Source organism: Marmota monax, unplaced genomic scaffold (assembly GCF_021218885.2).
Source record: "Marmota monax isolate L192 unplaced genomic scaffold, Marmota_monax_Labrador192_F-V1.1 WCK01_AAM20220418_F8-fsc00036, whole genome shotgun sequence".
NCBI lineage: Eukaryota > Metazoa > Chordata > Mammalia > Rodentia > Sciuridae > Marmota > Marmota monax.
Window position 1 is genome coordinate 5,625,832 of NW_026694491.1, and position 26,848 is coordinate 5,652,679.

A 26,848-nucleotide genomic window follows, 5' to 3' on the forward strand; every position below is an offset into this window, starting at 1 on the left:
CCTTTGGTTTTTGGGGATTGGCTTACTTGGCATAGCATGATATTCTTCAACTCCATCCATTTTACCTGTAAATGCCATAATTTTTTTCTCTTTTAATGCTGAGTAATATTCCATTGAAGAGGCACAACTTAAATGAATTGTCCAAATTCTCACACAAAGTTAGCAGTTAGGTTAATGATAGAACTCGAAAATCCCAACTTAGGTATCTCAACCCCAAACCTAGAGTTTTTAACTTTGAAATGAACCATGATTTGAAGGTTCACTCTGATCAAAAGCCTGCCAACAATTGCAATTTTTTAAAGTGCTCTGTTGACTTACAGTATCTGTAATTATAAAGGTTTTGAATTTGTTAGTATTGTTGACTTAATGGAACTCCATATAAAATTTTTCTTGTGGAAAATAAAAATGATAAAGATTTCTTGCCTAAAATGAAGATTTAGCATATTAAGAGTGACTGTTGAAGTTCCATACTATGATCCTTTATTTAGACTTTGTATTTGAACAAATTAAATGATGAATCTGGTAATGTTTATTTGTATTTTCCAGTATCTCAGTTTTGTTGTTTCTTTTTAAAAAATAAAACTTACATCAGAAATCTAATGACAAATCTATTTTTCACCCATTAAATATGAAATAATTTTCAGAGTTTAACATTTTATTGAAAAAAAAATTTTTAATTATTATTTTTATTTTTGAGGAATGCTGGGAGTTAAACCTCTAGACTATTAAAAAATTTTAAGGGTGAGTGGTGTCATTAACTTTTATAATTGGTATATCTTCTGATAATAATCTGAAGATAAACTGCTAGCTAAGAAGTCATAATTAGAATGTATAAAAGTAAGACTTTCTGATAAACTGGGTTTTTTTCCCTCTTCTACTTGCCAGTTGATTATTAAGGAACAATATTATTAAGTAAATACTTGGGGATTTACTTTCATTTTATCACTTATCTTTATACTCCAGTTTCTATACACAAACACAGAAAAAGCTGGTGAGGTACTTGTGTATATGTCATGAAGCCCCAAATGTAATTTCAAAGATAGTTTATAGTAATAGCAAATATAGTTTCAAAGTAGAATCTACTCTTGTCACCTTCCCATTTTACAATTTAAACTAGTGTTAAATATACAAATTCATGTAATAAAGTGCAAACATACCTTGTTTTATTACACTTTGCTTTATTACATTTCACAATTCTTACTTTTTTTTATTGATTGAAGGATTTTGGCAGCTTTATATTGAGCAAATCTGTAGGCACCATTTTTCCAAAAGCATGTCCTCACTTCATTATTTTGTGTCAGATTTTGGTAATTCTCACAGTATTTCCAACTTTGTTATTATCTGTTATGGTGATCTGGGACAAGTGATCTTTGCTGTACTGTGGGTAATTGTTTTGGAATGCTGTGAACTTGTCCCACAAATGTGTATTCTGACTGTGCCACAGACTGGCTGTTCCCCTGTATCTCTCTCTCCCCTTGGGTTTTCCTGTACCTTGAGACATAACAATTATAAAATTAGACTAATTAATAACCTCACAGTGTCCTCTTGGTATTCAAGTGAAAGAAAGAGTCACATATCTTTCACTTGAAACAAAATCTAGAAAATTTTTTTAAATTAAATTTTCTGATTCTGGGGACTGAGCCCAGGGCTGCTTTATCACTGAGCTAATTCCCCAGCCCATCCCCCTACCTCTCATTAAATTGCTGAGTGTCTTGCTAAGTTGTTGAGGCTGGCCTCAAATTTGTGATTCTCCTGCTTCAACCTCTTGTGATTACAGATGTGTACAACCACACCAGGAAATTAACTGAATATTTTAAGCCCACTGTTGAGACATACTGCTCAGAAAAAAGGATTTCTTTCCAAAAATGACTGCTCATTGACAATGAACTTTGTTACCCAAGAGCTCTGATTGTATATATACAACAAAATTAATGTTGTTTTCGTCCCTGCTAACACAGTATTCATTCTGGAGCTCAAGGACCAAGAAGTAACTTAGTTTCAGCTTTCAAGTCTTAAATTATTTAAAAGATAAAATTCTAGCCAGATGTGGTGGTGTAAGCCTATAATCCCAGCAAATCTGGAAGCTGAGGTGAGAGGTTCTCAAGTTTGAGACCATCCTTGGCAACTTGAGATCCTTTCTCAAAATAAAAAGATAGACTGGGATCTAGTGCCCCTGGGTTCAATCCCTTGTACCACATAAATATAGAAAAAGATTTCCTGTAAGTAGTGAGTGATTTTTCTGGTGGATCTGGGCAGAGTAAATTTAAAACCTTCTGGGGAAAGGATTCACCATTTCAGTGCATTAATAACATCAGTGATTCATGGGAGGTCCTCAGAATATCATTAACAAGTGTTTGGGAAACCTTGAGAAGCTCATGACTTAAGTGGATGAAGCAACTGTAGATGTGATGGAATCAGCAAGAGAACTAGGATTAAAAGTAGAGCCTGAAGGTGTGATTGAGTTTTTTTTTGTAGTCTCATGATGAAGTTTTAATCAGTGAGGAATTACTTATGATGGATGAGCAAAGAAAGTGATTTCTTGAAATGGAATCTACTCCTGGTGATGATCCTGTGAACAATGTTGAAATGACAAGAATTGACAATATTATATAAACTTAAGAAAGCAACAGCAAGGTTTGAGAGGATTGATTTCAGTTTTGAAAGGAGTTTTTCTGTGTGTAAAGTGTGGCCAATTTCATTATTGTCTCATTTTAACAAATGGCCACAGCCCTCAACATTTAGTTACTGTCACCTTACTGGTCAGCACCTATCATCAAGGCAAGACCCTACCAGCAAAACAATTATGACTTAATGAAGGCTCAGATGATTGTTAGCATTTTTAGCAATAAGGTTTTTTTTCCCCATTAAGATATATACGTTGTTTTTTAAAAAAGATATAATGCTAGTATACATGTTATAGACCATAGTGTAGTGGGAACATAACTTGTGCAACCTCTGGGAAACCAGGATATTCATGTGACTTGCTTTATTGGGATGATTTACTTTGGTGGTCTAGAACTCAGCCCATCTTAAGGTTTGCCTCTAATGGATTTTCTTGTATAAATCAAGGGCTCATACAATACTTGTGTATTGTATGTGTATTATTGTATAAAAATAACTGAATAGTCTTTAGTGTGTTGGTTGTTATCAGAATTCTTTAGAAGTTTTTAAGTTTTTTTTTGAGAAGGACTCCAGGAATTGGCTTTTCCCTTATGATATTCTAAGTTAAAAAAATATGAAATAATACATGAAAAGATGCATTTGGCTGTAAGAACATATTAAGTCTGAGACTTCATACATTGAAATGCTAAAGTTGCATGGATGATTGTTATTCAAAAGTAAAACTACTGTGTTTTCATTATGTTATTAGGATTCTAATTTTGTAGTATTCTGAAAGTAGTAATGAAGAATAAGCAATACAGTTGGCCTAGGTGATTGTATTGGTAGACTGAGTGTAAGATCAAGAGTAGTAATTCAGTGAGGGAAGTATTAAAAACTCAGGGCAGAGAGGCAAGGAGCATTAAATCATTTGAAAAGCCAGCAAGATGACAATATATAGCAACAAGTTGCTGACATTCTTTTATCATGCTATTTAAATTGAGTTCTTCCTTGACAAAGGAAGTTCTGTGTATGTATGTAAAATGTCAGGTGAGAAGCCAACATTCCTGTAGCAAAAAGAAATATGTTCCTGAATATGGGAGTGCTTTATTTTCTTCTTCTTACAGCATGGTTGCACAGAATTGATAATGTGCTTCTGGTTCTGGTCTTTATCCTCACATACACCAGTAGACATTATAAAATCTCTCAAAATAATTTCTTTCCTCATAGGTTCTGAAGTTCTAATTGGTAGTCCTGCCTTAGTACCAGATGGTTCCTTTGTGTAAAATATTCCAAGTTCTCTGACTTCTTAAGATTACTCTGAATCACATCAAACTTGACAGAAGTCTTCCAAATTAAAATGAAATTGCCCCCAAAGTGGGAATTCTTTGGGATTGATTTTGGCAGCCTTTTAGAAGGCCTTTGTGAAATTTTATTTATTAAAGACTTTTGGTCTAGCATGAAGTTTAGAATGTTTCAAAGCCCAAACTTTTTACATGTAAAATTTTCAAATGTTTAAAATGTTCATTTATTGTGACCGTGGGAACAGATGACTTCCATTTGCATCAGTGTTCTCATCTGTAAATGGTATCAGTATCTATCTCATAGAGTTGTGAAGATTTTATAAATTAAAATGAAAAAAGTACTTAGATAAGTATCTAGCACACAGTAGATATTCTTAAGGAGTTCGAGGGCATTTCTTATTACAGTGTGTGCCCTCCCCATCATCGTCTTGCTTCTAGCATTCAGATTGCTTGATTTTCAGGTTCTCTTTCCCTGAATTTTTAAAAAAAAAAATTATTTTTTACTAGTTGTTGTATTCATCTTTCTTTTACTACTTCCATTCTTAACAGTAAGTCTCATGGCCTGAGTAAGGCATTTGTTTTGTTATCCTTACTCTCTATTGTTCAATCAGGATAGAATTCTTTTAAAGACATTGAATATCACACAATGATATTTAATGTTTCTAAAACTATCCTGGGGGCATGTGTAGGGTTTTTTTTGTTGTTGTTGTTTTTTGTTTTGTTTTGTTTTTTGGTATTTGGGATTAAACAAAGGTTCTTTACTGCTGAGCCCCGGCCCAAGTCTTCTTTATTTTTTATTTTGAGGACAGGTCTTACAAAGTTGCTTAGGGCCTCGATAGGTTGCTGAGGCTGGCCTTGAATGTGTGATCCTTCTGCCTCAGCCTTTTAAATTGCTGGGATTACAGGTGTGTGCCAGGTGTGTGCCACTGTGCATGGCTACACGTATGTAGTTTTAAGAACTGCTTTCCCCCATGACTATGTTTCTCTTACTAGGAGAAACATTTTAATAGAAGGGAAGGAGATGTTGACTTCTCAAATGAAATTAAAATATAACTTTGATGGCTGGGTTGTGGCTCAGCAGTGGAGCGCTTGGCTAGCCCTGGGTTCGATCCTCAGCACCACATAAAAATAAATAAATAATTAAAAAAAAATATATATATATATAACTTTGAACATGTAATTTAAATGAGGACTTCTTCGTATAAATAAATAATAATTTTTTAAAGATATAAGGATGTGGTGGCACACATCTCTAATCCCAGTGATTCAGGAGGCTGCAGCAAGATGATCTCAAAATCAAGAAGGCTAGCTTAGCAGTTGAGCAAAAGCCTATCTAAAAATAAAAATTTGAATGAACTGAGGATGTAGCCCAGTGTGGAGTCCCTCTGTGTTCAATTCCTGGTACTGCTAGGAAAAAGAAAAAATATCAACAACAAAAAAACAACTCCACCATTAATTTAGAAAAAAATCAATTATAGCACATAAAAGGAAAAAGGGAAACAACATAATGAATCATTTTATTGGTTTTTTTAAGGAATATAAAAAGTTAATGTAGCGATTTTAAAAACTGAGATTTGAGAACTTGAAATTTCATGTGCAAAAGGTTTGCCATAATGCCTGACTCAGTTAATGCTATTACTTCCTTTAGTGCCTGACAGTATTAATCATCGTACTAATTAATATACTCCATTGAATTCTGTCAATTAGATAATTGTTGTTCCCACTTTTATAAAGAGGGAATACAGAAGCACTAAGAAATTGGTCCAGAGTCACAATAGCTAGGGTGACAGAACCAGTATTTAAATCTAGATAGTCTGGGGATTTCTATTTGTGGTCCTGATGGCATAATGTAGACTGGATTTACTTTAAGTATCTAATTAAAAGTGGAAAGCAATGTAAGAAACAATGGTTTTTCAGACATTGGAAAATAGGCAGCACAGGGCAGTAATCTCCAAGAGAAAGAAAACAAATGAGGTAAACTTTAGTTGACCTGGCTTATGTTCTAGAAGGACTTTACAGCCATTGTGTTGAGGGAAAAACCCAAATCGAGTCCCATGGTCTTTGAATTGAAGAGCTGGAGTTCAGTATTCAAGAGGCCAAGGCAAACAGATTTTGAAGGGGAGAATATTGGGAGAAATCTGAAATTCTGCAGATAGTAACTCTTGAGACTTAAGTTGAGTACTGATTAGTGTGCATGTGTGTGAGAAAACTACAGAGGCCAGAGAATTGAAAACAGTGTAGAAGGAACAAGCCCTCAATTTCTTATGGGACTGGGTAAAATGTGTGTTTCCATCAGCCAGTGTAAAGACACTCTAATGCATGGCACATTGTATAAGCTGTAGACATAAGGCTATTCTGCTTCTGCCTAATAGGTATACATGCAAGATTTGAAAGAATCAAAATGTTTCTAAGTATCTTGTTGGGCATGGTGGTGCATATCTATAATCCCAGCTACTTGGGAGGTCCAGGCAGGAAGATAGCAAGTTCCAGGCCAGCCTGGTCAAATTAATGAGACTGTGTCTCAAAATAAAAAGGATGGGATGTAGTTCAGAAGTAGAGCATTTGCCTAGTATGTTTGAGGCCCCAGGTTCAATTCCCAGTCCCACCAGAAAAATTAAAAGTTTCTAAGTAGCTTAACTATATCCCCAAACAAAGATCGAAAAGTCTATCAAGGAAAACAAAGAGCCCAGCACTGACAGAAACAAACACAAAAATCACTGGGCAACTAGTAATTAGGTTCCCTGGTGAATTGTGCCAGACATTTAAGATAGAATTTATGCCAGTTCTCTATAATGTCTTCTAGAAAATAGTGCCAGAAGGAATATCTTCTAATTCATTCTGTTGAGGTCAGCATTATCCTATTATCAAAAGGGATTCCCACCTGGTTAATAACAAGGGCTCCCACTGTCTGTCACGATGTCTCTGGAGATCATTTGGGCAGCCTGGGTTTCCTCCCTCAACTAGCGTAATGTCTAAGAAAAGTTGTCTGAACAGAAAGAAAATGATTAAAGAAGGAACCTCAAAATGTTAGGATGAAAAGACACGGTAAAAAAGCTATGGGTATATGTAATAGACTTTAGCCTGCCTCATGGGTTTTCTAAATTTTGTTTTAATGGTTGAATTAAAAATTACAACACAGTCTCATGTGGTTCTATGGGGAAGAAATATTTAACACAAGTTTCACTGAGAGAGCAAAGTAAAAGAAGTAAAGTAAACTAAAATAAGTTATGTATGTATATGTAATATAATACCTAGAGCAACTTCTAAGGAAGCTATTAAGGAGATACATTCAAAACAGATAAATTAAATGGTATCCTGAAAAATGTTTAACCAGGAAGATAGGGAAAAGAAAACAGAAACTGTAGAGAAGAAATAGAAAATATGACAACATTTTGTTGTGATAAATGTAAATGGCTTAAAAACACAAATTTAGAGTAGCTTAAAAAAATGACCCAACTCTATGTAGTCTACAGAAAGCTCCAAATATAGCAATATAGGTAGTCTGTAAGTAGATCTAGAAAAAGATATGATGTAACTACCAATTAACAGGAGGCAGGAATTAGTATGTTAATATCAGAGTAGACTTCAGAACAAAGAAAATATATTTGTCATTATATATTGTAAGCCAGTGAGGGCAAAGGGAGGTAAGATTTCTGCATATCACTCAAACTAATAAAGTGAACCCAATTTTATATGGATTCCTTCATTTCCACAGTGTAATTATATATAATGACAAATAGGTCTGTCCAACTAGAAGTCAGAATATATACCAAACAGTTGCACAATATGTGAAACAAAAATTAAAAACTAAAAGAGACAAGTCTACATTATAATTGATAACTTTACAGCCATCACAACAATTTATAGGAAATTAGAAATAAGGGAGAATGTAGAAAAAAATAACATTATTAACCAACAGAATCAAATTAACATTTATAGAACATTCCACCCAACAAGAGCATCCAAGTGTATTCTTTTAAAATGCCCACTGAATGTAAGATAGTATTCTCAGCTATCAAATAAACCTCAACAAACTTATATAAGACTTGAAATTATACAGTGAGTTTTCTGACCACAATGCAAAGTAGAAATGAATAATGGAAAACTAATAGGGAAGTCTTTAAACACTTAGAAATGAAGTGACATATTCAAATGATTTGTGAAAGAAAAAGGAAATTTTAATGCAGAACATTTTGTGACATTACATTTCAAAAACCATATTGACTGAAAATGAAAGTGTAACATATAAAATTTTGGGGGACAAGACAAAGCAATATGAGAGGAAAATTAATAGCACTAAATGACTGAATTAGGAAAAGGGATATAGCAAGTCAATAATCTGATCTCCCACTTCAAGAATCTGTAAGAAGTTTATCAAAAATAAAACCAAAGCAAACTGAAGGAAGGAAATAATAAAAATAAGAACAGAAATCAATAAAAGTGAAAACAAACAAAAAAGAATCAAAAGCTGGTTCTTTAAAAAGATTAATAAAATAGAAAAACCTCTAGGAAGACTGCCCCCCCCAAAAGGCAAGATACAAATTATCCCTGTCAAGAATGAAACATAGTATCGTTCACGATCTTGCAGACATTAAAAGGAATAAGATAATCCTACAAATGATTTTACTGTTATAAATTTGATAATGTAGATGAATTGATACCCAGTAAGAAGTAATTTGAAAAAGGCCTATAACTGGTTTAAGGTAATTAAATTTATGTGCGTGTGTGTGCTTATTTATTTATTTATTTTGGGTGCTGGGAAATCTAAGCCAGGGCCTTATGCATGCTAAGGGTGGGCTTTTCTAATGAGGTATTCCTCCAGTTCCTTTGAATTTATAATTTTAAAAATTCCCAGAGGGCTGGGAATATAGCTGAGTGGTAGAGCACTTTCCTAACATGGGCAAGTCCCTGGTTCAATCCCCAGTACTACAAAAGTAAACTAACAGACCCAGAAAGAATGATTTCGTTGGATAATTCTGCTAAGTGTTTAAAGAAAAACTAAAACTGGGGATGGGGCTGTAGCTCAGTGGTAAAGTGCTTGCCTTGCATGTGTGAGGCATGGGTTTGATCCTCAGCACCACGTGAAAATAAATAAACATACTGTTTCTTCATCTACAACTAAATAAATATTTAAAAAAAGAAAAGAAAGAAAAACCAAAACCAATTCTACACAATGTTTTCTAGAAAACAGAAGAAAACAGATGTTACCACTGGAGGAAACTAAGTGAAGGGTACACGGGATCACTAATACCTTCAGTATTTCCTTACATGTGAACCTATTGTTTATCTGAATAGAAAAGGTTGAATTAAAAGAGTAACAGAGGTGAGAAGATATTTTGTGTAGAACAAATATAAGAATGTTAACATTTTCATTTTGGAAATAGTAAAAGCCAGAAGAAAGTATATCAATATGCATTTATTATATTTTAAATACTGAAAGATAAAGAATGCTAGGCAGTTTGATTCCAGAGCCTGTATGTTTATCCATTTCTCTGTGCTACATCATAAGGGTAATAAAAACAAAGATGCAGCAATTAGATGCACTACTGTTCTCTCTGTATGCCTCAGGGCAGTAGAGTGATGCTACCAACCTATGAAAAGGAAACTAACCACTCTTTTTAGTCTCTCTCTGATCGCTTCTGATCGCTTCCTATCCATTTCCTGTACTTAAACAACTTTTGGAAAAGTAAAATTGGTTGATACATTGTCTTATCTGTCAAGCAAGTTGTTACAAGTAAAGGAATGTAGGCAACTGCAACATAGGCAGATTTGGATAAATATCATAGAAGAGAAATTCAGAGAAAGCCTTTTGGAAATTTAGAGAAAGATTTGAGAGCACAACAAATAGATGGCATCAAGGAAAATGACATGAATCTGATTAAGAGTGGAAGCAAAGGAAAGAGGTGAGGATGTGTCCAAGATCTGTAGTGAGATGATGACACAGATTGGTGTCATGGCAGTGATTTAATAGAATAGGTTCTGCCAGTGCAGAGGTTTTGTGTTTGCTTTTCTGCTAGGTTGTATCCTTATTAGCTAAAACAGTGTCTGGTACATACTAAGACTCAGTAAATATTTATCATGTGAATGAATAAGTAAATACAGCAGTTAGAAGGCAGTGATCACCAGTTTTGGTTAAGAGTGATTTGATAGTGAATTCCATTTTGGGAATTATAAATGTGGAATCTAATCACAACTCTGCCATTATCTAGCTGTCTTCTAGTCTTACTGCTGCACCAGTCACTTCAGCTATGACACTCAAAACTTGTGGAGAAAACAATATTGGATGTGTGCTGGTTGAGAACTTTGTGATCCTATTTCTAAAATAAGGGCTACAAGAAAAATTAGTGTTACTATTGATTTTATTGTAGAGTGCTTAATTTTGTGGTTGATCAGTTAAGGGGCACCATTGCCTGAATCTAGGTTATATTTAATTCCTAATCTAAATGAGCTGACATACCTCTAATAATAGCATATACTGTATTTGGAGCTGGGTTTGTAGCTCAAAGATAGAGAGCATTCACCGATGTGCATAAGGCCCTGGGTTCATCCTCCAGCATAGCCAAACAAAACAAAAAACCCCTTGTGTTTGAGTTACCCCATGCAAAAGCTAAATAGCATTTTAAAGATCATCCAGCCCAAGCCCTTCATTTAAACTGAGAACAGAATAAAAATATGACTTGCATAGTCACACAGCTATCTGAAGAAAAAAATGGAGGAAAAAAGTAGTCAAGGACCAAACCCTGAGGGTAATGGTTACATGTTGACATGTTTTCAATAATTATAAAGTGGTATTATTTATAATTTTGAATTTAAAGCATGGGAAGAAAAATAAGAGAGAAACACTAATGAGTTGGTTTTTGAGGGGTTAGCTCTGAATGCTACAGGTACTAGGTAAAATTTTATTTTCTGGGAAAACCAAACAAAACATCTGCCTACTGGATATAGCTCTACCTTTATTTTCCCTCAACATCTTTTAATTCAGCATGTCCCAAATCAAACTTGCAGTCACTACAAGGTAAAACTAAAAAGGATCTTAAGAGTTGCCTGTAGTTGTCTTAAGAGTTGTCATTTTGCAGATGAAGATCCAGTCCTTGGGATGGAGATCTCTTACTTCTTAGACACATTGATAACTCTGTAAGCAACCAATTAGTTGTCTCGGACCATTTTTGCCTAGATCCTAGAGTATTCCTTTAGGGTCCTTTTGGCTTAGAGTGAGCCTTCACAGTTCATCCTGGCTACAAATAGCCTCTGGTCTTGTTTTGTTTTGTTTTGTTTTGGTGGTGCTGAGGATTGAACCCATGGCCTTGTGCATGCAAGGCAAGCACTTTGTCAACTGAGTTAAATCCCTGGTCCTCTAGACTTGTTTAGAGCAGCAGATTACATTTTTTTTTTTTTTAAAAACAACTGAGTTCTCTGCTCATGTTGAATCATATGAGGCAACCCAGTATATGAAAAGAAACTGAAAAGAGTAGTTGATAGGGCTGGGGTTGTAGCTCAGTAGTAGAGTATTTGCCTACCATGTATAGGATCTAGGTTAGATCCTCAGTGCTGCAAAAACAAACAAAACCCCTGATGGTTAACAACAGAGATTTGATGGTGATTGAGATGTAGATAGTTGGAGAGATCACGAAATGGAAAGAATGTGTTCTATCCTGATTGCTTGGTCCTTGATCTCCAGAGATGAGGAGGCTCTAAAATGTCAGACATTAAGAAGCCACTTAAAATCCACTGATTTGTAGACCCAAGGGGTCTAGCAATTGTTGAGTGACAAGATCACTATTATGTCTGCTCTACAAGTTCTTATGTGACTTTAATTCATATCCTGGAGTAACAGAATTAAGAAGTAAGCCATCATTACAACTAGGATTTAAATAAACTCTCAACTGTTATTTTAAAACTTTCATTGATCACATTTGTATTTATTTATACAGAAAGCAGCTTTTGTGTGAATTAATTGTACTAATATTGACATAACCTAAGAATTACTGTCTTGAACCTTAGGAATAGTCAGTGCACAAACCCCTATCATGTGACTTTTAAAACACTTGACATGTTTTCAATAATTATAAAGTAGTATTATTTATAATTTTGAATTTTAGTCAGCAACTGATTAAGCCCTGTATTAGCATCCTGGGAGGAAAGAGGAAAAATAGGACAAAGTCCTTGCCCTCAAATTTGAGTCATGCTGAGTACAGAATGAAGAACGTGACATTTTAGGTTTTTTTTCTTTTAACTTCATTTCTCCACCTGAGTTTCACATTGTGCAGTTTTTAATTTTAATTTACTGCCTTATAAAGCATGTTCATGACTGAAAATTCAATAATTTAAGCTTGTATGCTTTCTTTCAAATTATTATTAGATTGCAAGACTGGAGAAAGATAAAGAAGAACTACATAACCAGCTGTTTAGCGTTGATCTTACAAGAGACACCAAACGAATGGAGCAACTTGTACGAGAAAAAGTCCATTTGTCTCAGAAATTAAAAGGTTTAGAGGCTGAAGTAGCAGAATTAAGGGCTGAAAAAGAGAATTCTGGTGCTCAGATAGAAAATGTCCAAAGAATACAGGTGCGACAGTTGGCTGAGATGCAGGCTACAGTTAGGTCTCTGGAGGTAAGGTTTTAATTGCTTCCCGGTAGAGTATGGCATAGTTTTTAAAAGTGCAGTTGACAAGCCTTTGAGTTTTACAGCATAAATGTGTGCTCACCAGTCTAATGCTGACGCATTTGTGGAATCCCAAGAGTATGTGTTCTTTCTGTAAAGAATAAAGCTATTGATTCATAAGCAATAGCTGTGCTGCCACATTTACAAAGGGATATTTATTCTTGGGGAGTATAACACCTATTTGAAATGACATAACTCTTATAATGCCACAGAATAGAATATGCAAAGTCTCCCCAAATTTATTCAACTTTCTCAAGGCTAAAATCATCTCAAACCAGAAAGAAAAATTTCTTTTGAGTTTATAAATTCCTTACCCTGGAATTTGAAATCTTAAGATCATAATTCTTATTCGAGCAGAATACCATACTTGCATATCTTAAGACAGCTCTGGCCAGAGTAATAAAATTTAACTTGTCTACTAATATATATAAGCCTTTACTAAATTATTTCTTAGTTCATTAGAGAAAGAAGTGTTGGCAGTCATTTGGTACTTTTGGAGGTATTACCTTATGAAAACTCTTGGTTTCCATCATATTCAGACACTCTTACTTCTCCTAGTATTAGATGCCGGAAGTGTAGCAAAGATATAATTTAACATTTTGATATAACTCGTACAGTCCCAGTGTTCCTCCCCTTTGGAATAGTTGTGAAATGATTTGGGTTGGAGGGAAATTATCAGATACCTAGTTTGCAGTTAAAAATCCAATATCTAAATCGAAAATGGTGATTCCCCTGACCCCACCCTCTCCCCGCAACAGCCAGCAAGCTGTTACAAGGAGTACATTGTTATATTTAGAAGTCACTTTTGGTTTTTGGATAAAGCCTCTGTCAGTATTTGCTGGTCTCCTGAATTAAGGCTATCAGTATTATTGGACTTAGACATGAGGCAGTTCAGAGTGAAATTATTTATGTTGCCATTCTTCTTCTTTAACATATTTACACAGTGACAGAATTAAGTAGGACAATTGCATTTGAATGTAGTAGATGGTCCCAGTATGAATCTTTTCATCAAGGTCATCAATGAAATGAGTATTTTCAGAGCAAGTTGAATGATGACAAAAGATGGATTCTTTGGTGACATTTTCAGAAGAACCTGTGTTTAATTTTATTTGTCAGGTGAAATGAAAATGAGCACATGATAAACATTTCTTACTTCAGCTTTCTTGGCTGTCATTGTAACCAGAACGTATCATTTTGTATTTGAAGAAAACTTTTTTCTGAATTATTTGTTGACCACAATCTTTATCATATTTAGCACACCTATGAAATGAGATGTTTTAAGACCAACGCTTATCCTTTAAATACCAAACATTTTTATTTTTTTGAACAGAAATAATTTTAAAACCTTTTAGTTTTCCTTCCCTAATAAGAGAGAACTTTAAGTATTTAACAAGAAGAATTTTGCCAACTTATAAACTTCAAGAATTATGTGATGAGGTCAAGAACTTTTTTGCTCATGCCTCAAAAGTTTCAGATTAGCTGAGGATTTTACTACTTGTCCCTTCTTCTCTTTAAAAAACAAAAAAAACTGTTGATTTTGAATTTTGAATTTTCACATCTTACTGCTGTCAGTGAGCTTTTTCTTCTACCTTTTAATATGCTTTTTTCATAACCACTTTGGTCTTGAACCCCCGCCCCCAAATGTTTGTAAATTATGTCAGCTTTCAGAGTAAATGGGTATCAAATGAGTGCCATAAGTACTTTCTCTCCTGAAGGAAGTTTATACCTTTTTATACTTTATATTTTTGTTGCTTATTTCCTGAAGCAAAACCTTTTATTTCACTTCTACCAATTTGAGAAAACTCTTGTTACTTTGGAACATGTTACAGTTGAGGTTTTGAACAATTTTTTGTATGATTATACATGAATTGTAAATAATGATTATCTCATTTTGATATGCTAAACATTGTGGACAATTTTAAAATATTTTGTTTGAATGAAAGGCTGAAAAACAGTCAGCTAAGCTACAGGCTGAACGTTTGGAAAAAGAGCTACAATCAAGCAATGAACAAAATACTTTTTTATCCAGTAAATTGCATAAAGCTGACCGAGAAATAAATACATTGACCAGTAAGGTAAGTTGGCTTTTGTTTTTGTTTCACTCTTTAGAATGTCTGAGACTATATAATGATTTAGAGTTTCCTTGTTTGTTTGTTTGCTTTTTTCTATATTGGGGGTTGAACTTAGGGCCCCATGCATGCCAGGCAAATGTTCTACCACTGAGCTTTATCCTCCCATCCCTTATTTATTTATTTATTTTTTTAAATTTTGAGACAGGGTCTTGCTAAGTTGCTCATGGTGGCCTTGAATTTGTGATTCTCCTTCTTCAACCTCTCAGTTTTAACTGGGCTTACAGTGTGTACCACTGAGCCTGCTAGAAATTTTGTTTGTAATAATTTTGTTTGTTCTCTGTATGTTAATGTATTAAATAATGTCAATAATGTATGTAAATAATGTTTTTTCTCTATATTTTAATCCTTTTTTTCATCATACCATTGACCTAAGATGTAAGTCATCTTATGCTTCTATTTCATTAAGCTTTTTGCTGCACAATTACAAAGAAATTTTGTGTTTAGATGTTTATATGTTGAAACGATTTTTATCCTGTCATTCTACCTTCATACAGAATCTGACCAGTTCTTAAACCTCTACTGTGATTACTCTAGTCCAAACCATGAATTGCCCTATGCTCAGTTTTTATGCTAGCTTCCTAATTGCTCTCTTGCTACCCATGCAGATCTTTGTGTGATCTGGCTCCTGCACTCTTTTTCCACAGCCATCAGCATCCATTTTCTTCCCTGTTTACTTTACTTCTGCCTCACTGGCCTTCATGCTGTTCTTTGAAGATGCTCACTTCTACTCAGGGCCCTCATGCTTATGTGCCTGACATAGTCTCACCTCACATATCTACATACTTTCTTCTTCTTCTTTTTCAGAAGTCACTTGAGAATCTTTTCTCATATTTACTTTGTAAAACAAATGTATCTTCCTTCCCCCCCCAACTTATTCTCTCATCTTCCTAACTTGCTTTATTTTTTATTCATAGTTCTTAATACCATATGACATATTTACTGTTTTTTAAATCTCTTCTGCTACTTTCTCTCTGAAACTTGAGTATTTTTCTTTAAAATGGAGTACCTACCATAAAAAAGTTGTGGCAAAAATTAAATGAAATATTATGAATAAAACACTTAGCCTAAGATCTAGCAAATAGTCTCTGAATTATTAATGGTTATTATTAACTGTTGGTTTATTTCTAAGAACTTGGAAATAAGATTGGTTTCTCAGTCAGTGAAATCATTGTATTTTCTGTAAGGACAGAGTTACATAAAGTCACCTTAAAAAACAAAATAGCTTTATCAACTAAAAGGCACGCTGTGTAGCCTGATAAACATGTATAAATTTAAAGGAATAATGTTTTCATTATAAATTGGCCAACGAATCTCTTGAGTAGATTCAAGGGAAGTGTATGTAACTGAAATAAAGAGTTTTAGTCAGCTGATTTTAAGTATTCTGGTCCCATTGAAAAGATTAAGAAGAATTAACAGTCTGTTTTAACCTGCGGCCATGAAATAGTCCATTCATCTCGATCTTTTTGTTCTTATCACCAAGCAACCTTTTGGCTGTTATTTGACTTCCCATATTATTTTGTCTACTGAGAATGTCTTAGTTCTTCAGACTTGAGTATTCTAGTTGCTATTATACTTTCTTATAAACTGGCATTCTCGTTTTATATATTACTCTTTATGTGCTTTATTAATGTAAGTCTAACTTAAGCAGTTTTGGGATTTCTTTGTTTTGTTTTTTAAAAATGTGCTGACAGATTTCGATTTCTGTGCCTGAAGGGCTAAAATTGTAATTTTAGATGGATTGGATGCCACCCTTGGGAGATAATCTACACAGTTTTTCCCATGATAAACGTATACACTTCTTCACTTGCAGATTATGTGTCTAATGACTGACTCTTCTACTTTTTGGTGAATCTCTGTACAGTTTACAAAGTAGTTTTATAGCCAGTATTTCATTTAAATTATTAGATTATAGCTGACACTACAAAAAACAAGTGAAAATTATGCAAATAAGATTTTTACTTGTCTAAATATTTTAATTTCAAGTATAGTCTTCTAGATTATAGTTTGAAATTTACTATCATTTTGGAGCAGATAATAAAGTTCAGTGGAAAAGTTCATGGGCTTTGAATCAAATGAAATGTGATTTTGAATCCTGACTCATGTACTTTATATACTAACTTTCCAATTTGCTTAACTTTTTAAAAAAACATTTATTTTTTTAGTTTTTTAGGTGGACACTAAATCTTTATTTTATTTTTATGTGGTGCTGAAGATCGATCCCAGTGCTTCATGAATGTTAAATGAAAACTCTACCACTGAGCCACAAGCCCAGCCCCTCCAGTTTGCTTAACTTTTAAATGGGATAATAACTGTTTCTTACTGGATTATTGTGAAAATTAAAGATAATATTCAATGCAATAAATAGTACATGGTGATAAACATGTTACTATCAATGATTGTGTATTAGTGATATCCTTAAATAAGAAAATACCGTGAAGAATATAGAATTCTGAGCCCGTGGGCTAGTTCTGTTCCTCTGTCAATAACTTTGTGTAACTTTAGGCAAGTTACTTGGTATCATTTGGGATCCAATTTCCTCACAGGTGAAATGAAGCATTATTTCTGCTGATCCTTAAGAATCCTTCTAGCTTATTGTGATTGTGTAGATCCTACTAGAAAATAAATTTGATTTCTTTCTGGTTAACTATAAGTGGACTTCATACATTCAGCAGATATATCCTGAATGCCTACAATAATAGAGTACATACAAAAATAGGGGTAACACACAGAGAAGTAAATTTAGATTATTTGGATTTGTCTCAAGTTTTCTTTCAATTTCTATATAAATTATTTTCAATTTTGTAAAATAATATTGAGTATCCAGTATTTGCTACATATCATTCTGGACCTAAGGAGCCAGACTGGACTGCTGGAATCACCAGAACTATATGTGTGTGTAGCAACAGGATGTTAGATATGCTGGACTTCTACTGTAGCTTCTAACTCTTTTGGGTCACTTTTCTTGCAGCACGTTTTACCTGAGCTTGCTGGCTCACCTGTGTGCTGACCCTGGTTGTCTTCTCTTTTCTGTATATATACCCTCCTCTATAGCTCTTTCATTATAGAGTTAAGAGCATAGATGATTGCTCCTTCTTTGTCGAAGGAAGAACAGCAGTTTTAGTATAGTATTATTTATTTTGCTGTGCTTGTTTATTAACACATATTGCTAAGAGTTGCCTGTCTTTAAAAGTACATTTGCATTATTTTGCATATAAATGGAGTTTTAAATACATCCTTCAAATTTAGACAAAGTAAGTTTCCTTTGAAATTTTATGTAAAACGATTCCATGGAAGAATAAATTTTAAAATAATATTTCAAACATGACTATCACAGTTTTCTTTGCAACTTGAAATTTTCATCAACATTTTGCACTTGTAGCAAATGGTTGTTTGCAATGCAAAAGAACACCTGGGGTGTGTTTGTCAAAGTTATTCAAATTTGTAAATGTTAGGTTTTAAAACAGAATTATGTCAGTGTCTTAGATTAAAAGGTGTTAACATACATGGCCTGAAAATGGTGACCTTAAAGATATTTCACATTCAGTGAAGTAAATGCATCTAGTTATCTCATTAGGTTTTTGATCTTGGAACTTCAATAAGATAGTTTTAAGGGAACCATCCTATGGTCATGCTTATTAGCCCAGTTAACTCAAACCTATTGCTTGATATCCTGTCCAATGTTCTTTCAGTTTCAATAAGTTTAGTTGAGAATGTTTTCTTATTTCAGCAAATCTCAGGGTGAAATGAATAAGAAATAGGTGTTTATTTCATAATTCTTCCTGAAGTTACCATGAAATGAACTAACGCTCTATGAAATAAGATGGCTCTAATTTTCCACCTCATATTAAAGGTAGCTTTTATGTGGTTTATAATGAACTGCTGTGTCATTCTTAACCTTTTACAGTTAGTATATAATAGCAAGTTATAATCACATTTGTCACAGTGATTGTATATTCATGGTAATTGTATTTTTTTAAATTTTTAAGCATTTATAACTTAAATTGTCCATGAAAATTATAATATAGTAAGACCCAATCACAGTGTCTTTAAATATTAGAATAAATATAATTAACTGCTTTCATGTAATTATGAGACTTGCTTTTAATAGAAAAGAGCTTCAAATCTGAGATTTAAAAATGTAAAACTGATATCAGCATAGGTAGCCATTTTACCTTCACTTAAAAGTGGTCAATGTGTGTGCTCACTTATCCGTGCATGTACTAAAATTGGAATGCTGCAGAGATTATCATGGCCCCTGCACAAGGAGGACACACAAATTCTAAAGTGTTCCATATTTTAAAGATGTAACAATGAACTTAGAAAATACAGGAAGTGAAAGATATTTCAATATAGAGATTCTGAAAAAGAACCAAACAAATTTTGAAAATTAAAGAATTGATAACTTCAGTGGAAAGCATCACCAATAGATTAAATGGCTTTGAAAACAGATTTTCAGGCCTTAGAGACAAAATATATTATCTTGAAAATAAAGAAAGATGTTGCTGGGCATGGTGGGTCACGCCTGTAGTTCCGCTAGCTCGGGAGGTTGAGACAGGAGGATCAAGAGTTAAAAGCCAGATTTAGCAACTTAGTGAGGTGCTGAGCAACTCAGTGAGACTCTGTCTCTAAATAAAATATATAAAAGGGCTGGGGATGTGGCTCAGTGGTTGTGTGCCTCTGCGTTCAATCCCCCTTACTAAAAAAAAGAAAAAAAAGAAAGAAAAAGTTAAGAGACTATGACCAGAATATTCAAGAAATCTGGAGTAATGTTCAGAGACCAAATCTAAGAATCATTGATGTAGATAAAGACACTGAAGTGCAAACTAAAGGAATGCACAACCTATTCAATGAAATAATATCGGAGAAATTTCCAGACCTTAGTAATGAGATGGAAATTCAAATATAAGAGACATTTAGGACCCCAAATAAGCAAGACCAAAAAAGATCCTAAGAAACATTATAATTAAAATTCCTGTTACAGAATAAGAATTTTTAAAACCACAAGAGAAAATCAGCAGGTCACATTATTAGTAAGCCAAATAGGATTTCAGTCAATTTCTCAGCCCAGATCCTAAAAGCCAGGACAACTTGGAATAGTATATATGAAGTCATAAAAGAAAACAGGTGTCAATAAAGATTACCATATCCAGCAAAACTGTCCTTCAGAATCGAAGTGAAATAAAAACCTTCCAGGACAAGCAGAATCCAAAAGAATTTATAATCACTAAAGCTTCACTATACAACAAACTCAGTGAACTATTTGATGAAGAATAAATGAGGAATAAAAACGAGAGTGAGCATAGGGATGAATCTCATTAGAATAGTCAAAGGAGAATCAAGTCTGAATTAAGCATTAAAAATAAAATGGCAGGAAATAAAAATCTTCTCTGTAATAATACTGAATGTAAATGGTCTAAATTCTCCTATCAAAAGACATACCTTGGCAAAATGGATTAAAAAAAGAAGACCCGACAATATATTGTTTACAAGAGATTCAACTTAACATGCAAAGACATCCATTGGCAGAAGGGAGAGGATGGAAAAGGATAGACCATGAAATTGGAGACCAAAAGCCAACTGAATTAGCTACTCTCATATAAGACAAAGTAGATTTTAAGCCAGTATTAATCAGAAGAGACAAAAGAAGGGCACTGTATGCTGGTTAATGGAATCATCCAACAATAAGATAAAATGGTTGTAAATATTTGGGCCCCAAACATCAGTGGACCTACGTACATAAAACAAACTGTTCTCGATATAAAGAATCAAGTAGACTGCAATACAATAATGCTGGGTGATTTTACCACACTTCTCTTACCATTAGTTAGATCATCCATACAAAAACTAAGACTCTTCAGAATTAAAAAATACCATTATTCAAATAGACCAAACAGACATCTATAGAATATTTCACCCACTTCTCAGCAGCATGTGGAACTTTCTCTAAAATAGATCATATTTAGTAAATACAAAAAAAAGAGATAATGCCTTGATTTCTATCAGATTATAATAGAATGAAATTAGAAATCAGTAAGAAAAAACATCATTTTAATACCAGAAGATTACATAATATACTTTAAAAAAATGTTTTTAGTTGTAGATGGACACAATAACTTTTTAAAATTTATTTATTTTTATGTGATGCTAAGGATCGAACCCAGTGCCTCATACATGCTAGGCAAGTGTTCTACTGTTGAGCTACAACCTTAGCCCACATGATATATTTTGAATGAATAATGGATCATAGAAAGAAATCGGGAGAAATAAAAAAATTCTTAGAAACAAATTGTTATGGGGCTGGCGTCTTCCGAGAAACTGAGGCAATTCAAAGACCCTCTTTCAAGCCCAGATTTCTTGCAGCCAAGTCAGATTTCAGACATGTCACTCAGAGTAACAGGAATGAATTTATTGAAGGGATAGGAAAAGGGAAAGGGTATACTCTCAAGGGAGAGTGTGGGTCCTCTCAGAAAGGAGAGAGACAATGTATCTTTCCTGCACTCTGGTTTTATTGGAGATCCCAAAGATTCCTGCCCAGGTCCACATCTTGACTTTTTACTGACGACAGGGTGACATCAGACTTCAAAGTCCCCACTGCCATGGCAACTCTGTCACCTTGGCCCATGCTGACTGATTCTAATTGGAATCTTAATCATTTTTACAGGTTTTATGGTTAGGAAGAATTATCCTTATCTTTTGGGATCTGGTCTGTGAAAAGGATTACAAATATCTTTCCCTTCAAAGTAACTTGGGTTTCTCTTATCAGCGTTATTTCCTGCCTGCATGTCCTTGCAGATTACAGGTAGTTTGCTGAGGAACCTGACCTGTCCTGTCTGCTTAGGCCAGGCAGGCTGAGATACATTGCTTTTAAGCAAAGAAAGTTTGTGGGGGTCCGCATAGTGGGTCCATTTTATAGAATTATTCTCTTAACCTTGTGTTCCCAACAGCCTCATCTGTCTATCCTCTAACAAAATGAGAATAGAGATGCAATGTATCAAAATCTCTGGGACAGTAGGTAAGAAGTTTTAAGTGGAAAGTTTATAGTCTTTAGTTTCTACATTTAAAAAATAGATTTTATTCTCTATTTATTGATGAGTAATATTCCATTGTATATATATACCACATTTTCTTTATCCATTCATCTACTGAAGGGCATCTAGGTTGGTTCCACAGTTTAGCTATTGTGAATTGTGCTGCTATAAACATTGATGTGTCTGTGTCCCTGTATTACGCTGTTTTTAAGTCATTTGGGTATAGACTGGGGAGAGGGATAGCTGGGTCAAATGGGGGTTCCATTCCCAGCTTTCCAAGGAACTCCCATACTGCTTACCATACTGGCTGCAACAATTTGCAGTCCTACCAGCAAGGTATGAGTATGTCTCTTCCCTCACATCCTCACCAACATTTATTATTGTTTTTGTTCTTAATAACTGCCATTCTGGCTGGAGTGAGATGAAATCTTAAGAGTAGTTTTGATTTGCATTTCTCTAATTGCTAGAGATGTTGAACATTTTTTCATATATTTGTTGATTGATTGTATATCATTTTCTGAGAGGTGTCTGTTAAGTGGATGGAGTTGGAGAATATAATGCTTAGTGAAGTTAGCCAATCTCCAAAAACCAAATGCCAAATGTTTTCTCTGATGTAAGGAGGCTGATTCATAATGGAATTGGGAGGGGGAGTATGGGAGGATTATACGAACTCTAGATAGGGAAAAGGGTTGAAAGGGGAAGGGGACATGGGGGTAAAAAAGATGGTTGAATGAGATGGATATCATTACATGTATGAAGACACGAATGATGTGAATACTTTGTATACAACAGAGATATGAAAAATTGTGCTCAGTATGTGTAATAGGAATGTGTAATGCATTCTGCTGTCATATATAACAAAGTAGAAAAAAAATAGAACCAGAAAAAAAAAACAGAACCATTTAATAATCTGATGTTATACCCAAGGCCCTAGAACAATAAACTATTTCCAAAGAACAATAAACTATTTCCAAAATCAATAGAAGAGAAGAAATAAGATCAAAGTTGAAATTATTGAAATTGATGTAACCAAGAGTTGGTTCTTCAAAAAGATAAACAAAATTGATAGATAAACCCTTAGCCAAACTAACCAAAAGAGAGAAGACCCAAATCAGAAAAATTATAGTTGAAATAGGAGATAGTACCACATTTCTGAAAGAAATCCAGAGGGTCATTAGTTTATTTTGAAAATGTATACTCCAGTAAGCTGAAAAATCAAGACGATAATGAAAAATTACCAGACACATATGATCTACCCAAAATGAATCATGATGATAATAGAAAATTTTGCAACTAGTATAAAATGTCGGCTCAACACTCTCACATATTGGTGCAGGCACTGACTTCCTTAACAAGACCGACCCCTACAGTACGAGAAGTAAAACTGAGAATCAAAAGTGGGCCAGTATCAAATTAAAAAGCTTCTGTACCACAGAGGAAATGAGCCCACAGAATGGGAGATCTTTGCCAGCTGCTCCTCCATCAAGGGATTAATGTCCAGAATATATAAAGAATTTTAAAAACTTAATACCACAAAACCAAATAATCCAGTTAATAATGGACAAAATAAACAGATACTTCTCAAAGAAATAAAATGGCCAACAAATACATGAAAAATATTCAACATCACTAGTAATCAGAGAAATGCAAATCAAACCTACACCAAGATTTTATCTCCAGTCAAAATTGCAATCATCAAGAATACAAATTATAATAAATACTGGTGAAGATGTGGGGAGAATAGGTACATTCATGAACATTGTTGTATAAATTCATACAACCACTCCAGAAAGCAGTGTGGAGATGCCTCAAAAAATAGGAATAGAACCCCTATATGACCCATCTATCCCATTCATCAGTATATATCCAAAGAACTAAAATCAGCATGCTATAGAGATATAGGTACATCATTTGTTTATAGCAGTGTATCTCAGAATAGTCAAGTTAAGGAACCAACCCAGGTGCCCATCAACACATGCTGGTAAATGAATGGAAATGGAGAATATGCTAAATAAAATGAGTGAGATTCAGAAATTTCATCATCAAATGTTTTCTCTCATATGCAGAAGCTAGACCAAAATAAGGTGGGGAGATGGGTGGAAGTGAGGAATCTTATGAAAATAGGAGAGAGTTCACTGGAGCAGAGGAAGGGGATTGAAGGGAAGTGGGGAGGGATAGAAGATGAAAGGAATTGTAGAATGAAATTGGCCAAATTATGCTATGCATATGTATGAATATACCATAGTTTTATGTGTGTCTATAAAACACTAATTTAAAAAAACTGAATTAATGGAAGGAATACCAGTAGAGAAAGGGAACAGGGGGATGGATGGAGGAGGGGAGAAAAATGGGAAGTACTGGAAACCTAAGTGAAGCAAAGTATATTCCACATTTGTATTATGTATAGCTATAATGCACTAATAAAAAATGCATACAAGATAATTTGAAAGGCTCTATTATTGTGATTAGTGGTATGAAGGCAGTATGATACTTGGTTTTTATTTATTTTCTTCAGGTATGGATTTTGCGTGAAACCTATCCCTTTCAGTATTTTCAGGACCTTTCATAGATGGAATTCCTTCCAATAAAGACACTTCTGTTTCTTATCCTTTTCTTTTTGGCTCTAGAGCCTCTTCCAGATTTGTATCTAATTCCCAACTTTTTATTGTAGGGTTTTATTGCATTCATAAGTAAATTGTCCTTGACCTTCCTTTTCTTACCATCTCACATTTTATATATTTGACTTTTATGTATTTGTAGTTTTCTACTTTGATCTCACAGTTTACTTATTAGTATAATAATATTGATTTATCTAAATTTTATATCTGTGTTAAATTCTAACACCACTATTCCTAATTTTAGAAATGCCTTAAAAGGTAGAGGCTACAGAAACTGTTAATAGTGCAGATGATTGGAAAGAGAAAGATTATTGTTGTACTCCAGCTTCTAAAATAGTGCCTGACACATAAACAGTTGTTCAGTAAAAATTTGTTGAATGAATGAATGAATGACTGAATGAATGTTTGTGAAGATTAATTATTTAGAAAGTGTCAACAATTATTCATATTGAGCTGAGGCTTTAAAATATTTAGATTTTGGGAGTCTGGAGCTCTAGCCCCTGGGGATAAAATAAAGATAGAACACTTGCCTAGCACACATGAGGCCCTGCGTTTTACACGCAGTACCACAAATAAGAAATAACTAAAAAGAAAGAAAATTTTGATAATATAGGATTATAGTAGATTTGTATGATTTATACTGGTTTCTGCCCACTATTTAGTCACCGAATTCAAATGTTTTTTTGCCCCTTTTATCAGTTTCTTGCCTCTTGTTTACGTTCAGTTTTTTAATCTAAGACATTTGCAATTAGAGTTTACCATTCTAAAACAAAGTTACTTATGCTGCTTTCAGTAGCCAACAGAATAAACAGCCCTTTTGTATGACATATGAAGTTTATTCGCTGTCACTCACAAAAAACCTGCCTCCCTCTGCTCTATATGTCACATCTTGTTTTTAGAGTAGATTACTTGGTGTCATACCTATTTCACAGTTTGTATTTTATTCCTTCCACCTGGAAGGCCTTATTTCTCCTTAATGTTTTTTTTTTTTTTTTAAATATTCAGTTTTTAGTTGTAGTTGGACACAATACCTTTATTTTATTTATTTATATGTGGTGCTGTGGATCGAACCCAGGGCCTTGCATGTGCTAGGCGAATGCTCCACCACTGAGCCACAACCCCAGCCCCTCCTTAATGCTTTTTTAAAAAAACATTTTTTTAGTAGTAGTTTTATTTACATGCAGTACTGAGAATGGAACCCAGTGCCTCACATGCTTAAGCAAGTGCTCTACCAATGAGCCACAACCCCAGTCCTCCAATACTTTTTAAAAGGAAGTTTGATGTATGTGGTTAAACTTTTTAAGGCACATGTCCTGATTTATGTCCAGGTGACCCCACCCAGATACTTTTAAAGAAATGCTCACTTTCAGTAGGAAAAACAGTGTTCTTGTCTCCTCATTACAAATAGTATTCAGGTATGGAATACCTTTCTTCCTGGATGGTACTTGCACTCTATAATCTGCTGCCAATTTTTTTTTTCATTTACACTTGCTTTTTGGTGAGTACTAAATGGGAATAAAATGACCAATAATAACTTCAATTTCTAATTATCAACAGGTAAAAGAACTTAAACATTCAAACAAACTAGAAATAACAGACATCAAACTGGAGGCAGCAAGAGCTAAAAGTGAGCTAGAAAGAGAAAAGAATAAGATTCAAAGTGAATTGGATGGTAATATATGATTCCCCATGCTTTTTACTAGTTTTTCAGACATGAACTCAAATTGTTAATATAGATAAACCTTAATGATTATTTCTAGATTCTCAGATTAATTGGATTTCAACCTTTAAAAGATATGGAATGTTATTGCATGTATGTTGACTGTTCATTCTTTGACCTGACTTTAAAAAAAAAAAATCGATCATGTGTTGGTATAAGTTATTTGATTAATGTATAAACTAAATAAAACTTTGAAAATGGGATTCTATCTTTCCTGGGTTTATAATTTTAAATCTATTTTGTCATATTATTTTCCGAGGGCATTATAAGTCTAAGACCATAAGGAAGAAAGTTCTAATCCTGGATTTTTAATTTTTTATTTTTTCTAAACACTAGGTCAGTTATTGAAGCCTAGTTCAATGTAGTCTTGTTCTTATGGTCAATTCTAATATTCACATGACTCATCAGGATTTCTCAGAATTTGTATGGCTTCTAATTTTTTTTCTTTTTCTTTTTTAGTTGTAAATGGACACAATACCTTTATTTATTTATTTTTATGTGGTGCTGAGAATTGAACCCAGTGCCTCACACGTGCTAGGCAAGCACTCTACCACTGAGTTACAACCCCAGCCGTGGCTTCTAATCTTAGATTTTTCAAATAAGCTGCCCTTGGGGTGTAACTGTGCTTGAGTTGGTCTGTAATTTCAGATGGAGGTTAGATTGAATGCCTATTCTCATTATTAGTTTCTATGTAATTTTGACTTATGATTTTCCTCATTTAAACTAAATTTTCTTAGAAATTTAGATTTGGGGATTCTGGTTTTACTTTGAATTAGATATGAATTT

The 26,848-nt window shown here is 33.9% G+C and overlaps 1 protein-coding gene and 1 pseudogene across 7 annotated transcripts in view; both read left to right on the forward strand.

The window, feature by feature from the left end:
- Cep83 (centrosomal protein 83) overlaps positions 1-26,848 on the forward strand; it is a 121,661-nt gene that overhangs the window by 58,624 nt on the left and 36,189 nt on the right. For all 7 annotated transcript variants that reach the window (XM_046419312.2, XM_046419311.2, XM_058571301.1 and 4 more), the window contains 3 exons: positions 12,262-12,513; positions 14,508-14,639; positions 25,900-26,014. In XM_046419312.2, coding sequence (XP_046275268.1) covers positions 12,262-12,513; positions 14,508-14,639; positions 25,900-26,014 — 499 coding nt within the window. The remainder of the gene's footprint in view (positions 1-12,261; positions 12,514-14,507; positions 14,640-25,899; positions 26,015-26,848) is intronic.
- Positions 18,896-18,995, forward strand: LOC124075800 (U6 spliceosomal RNA; annotated as a pseudogene).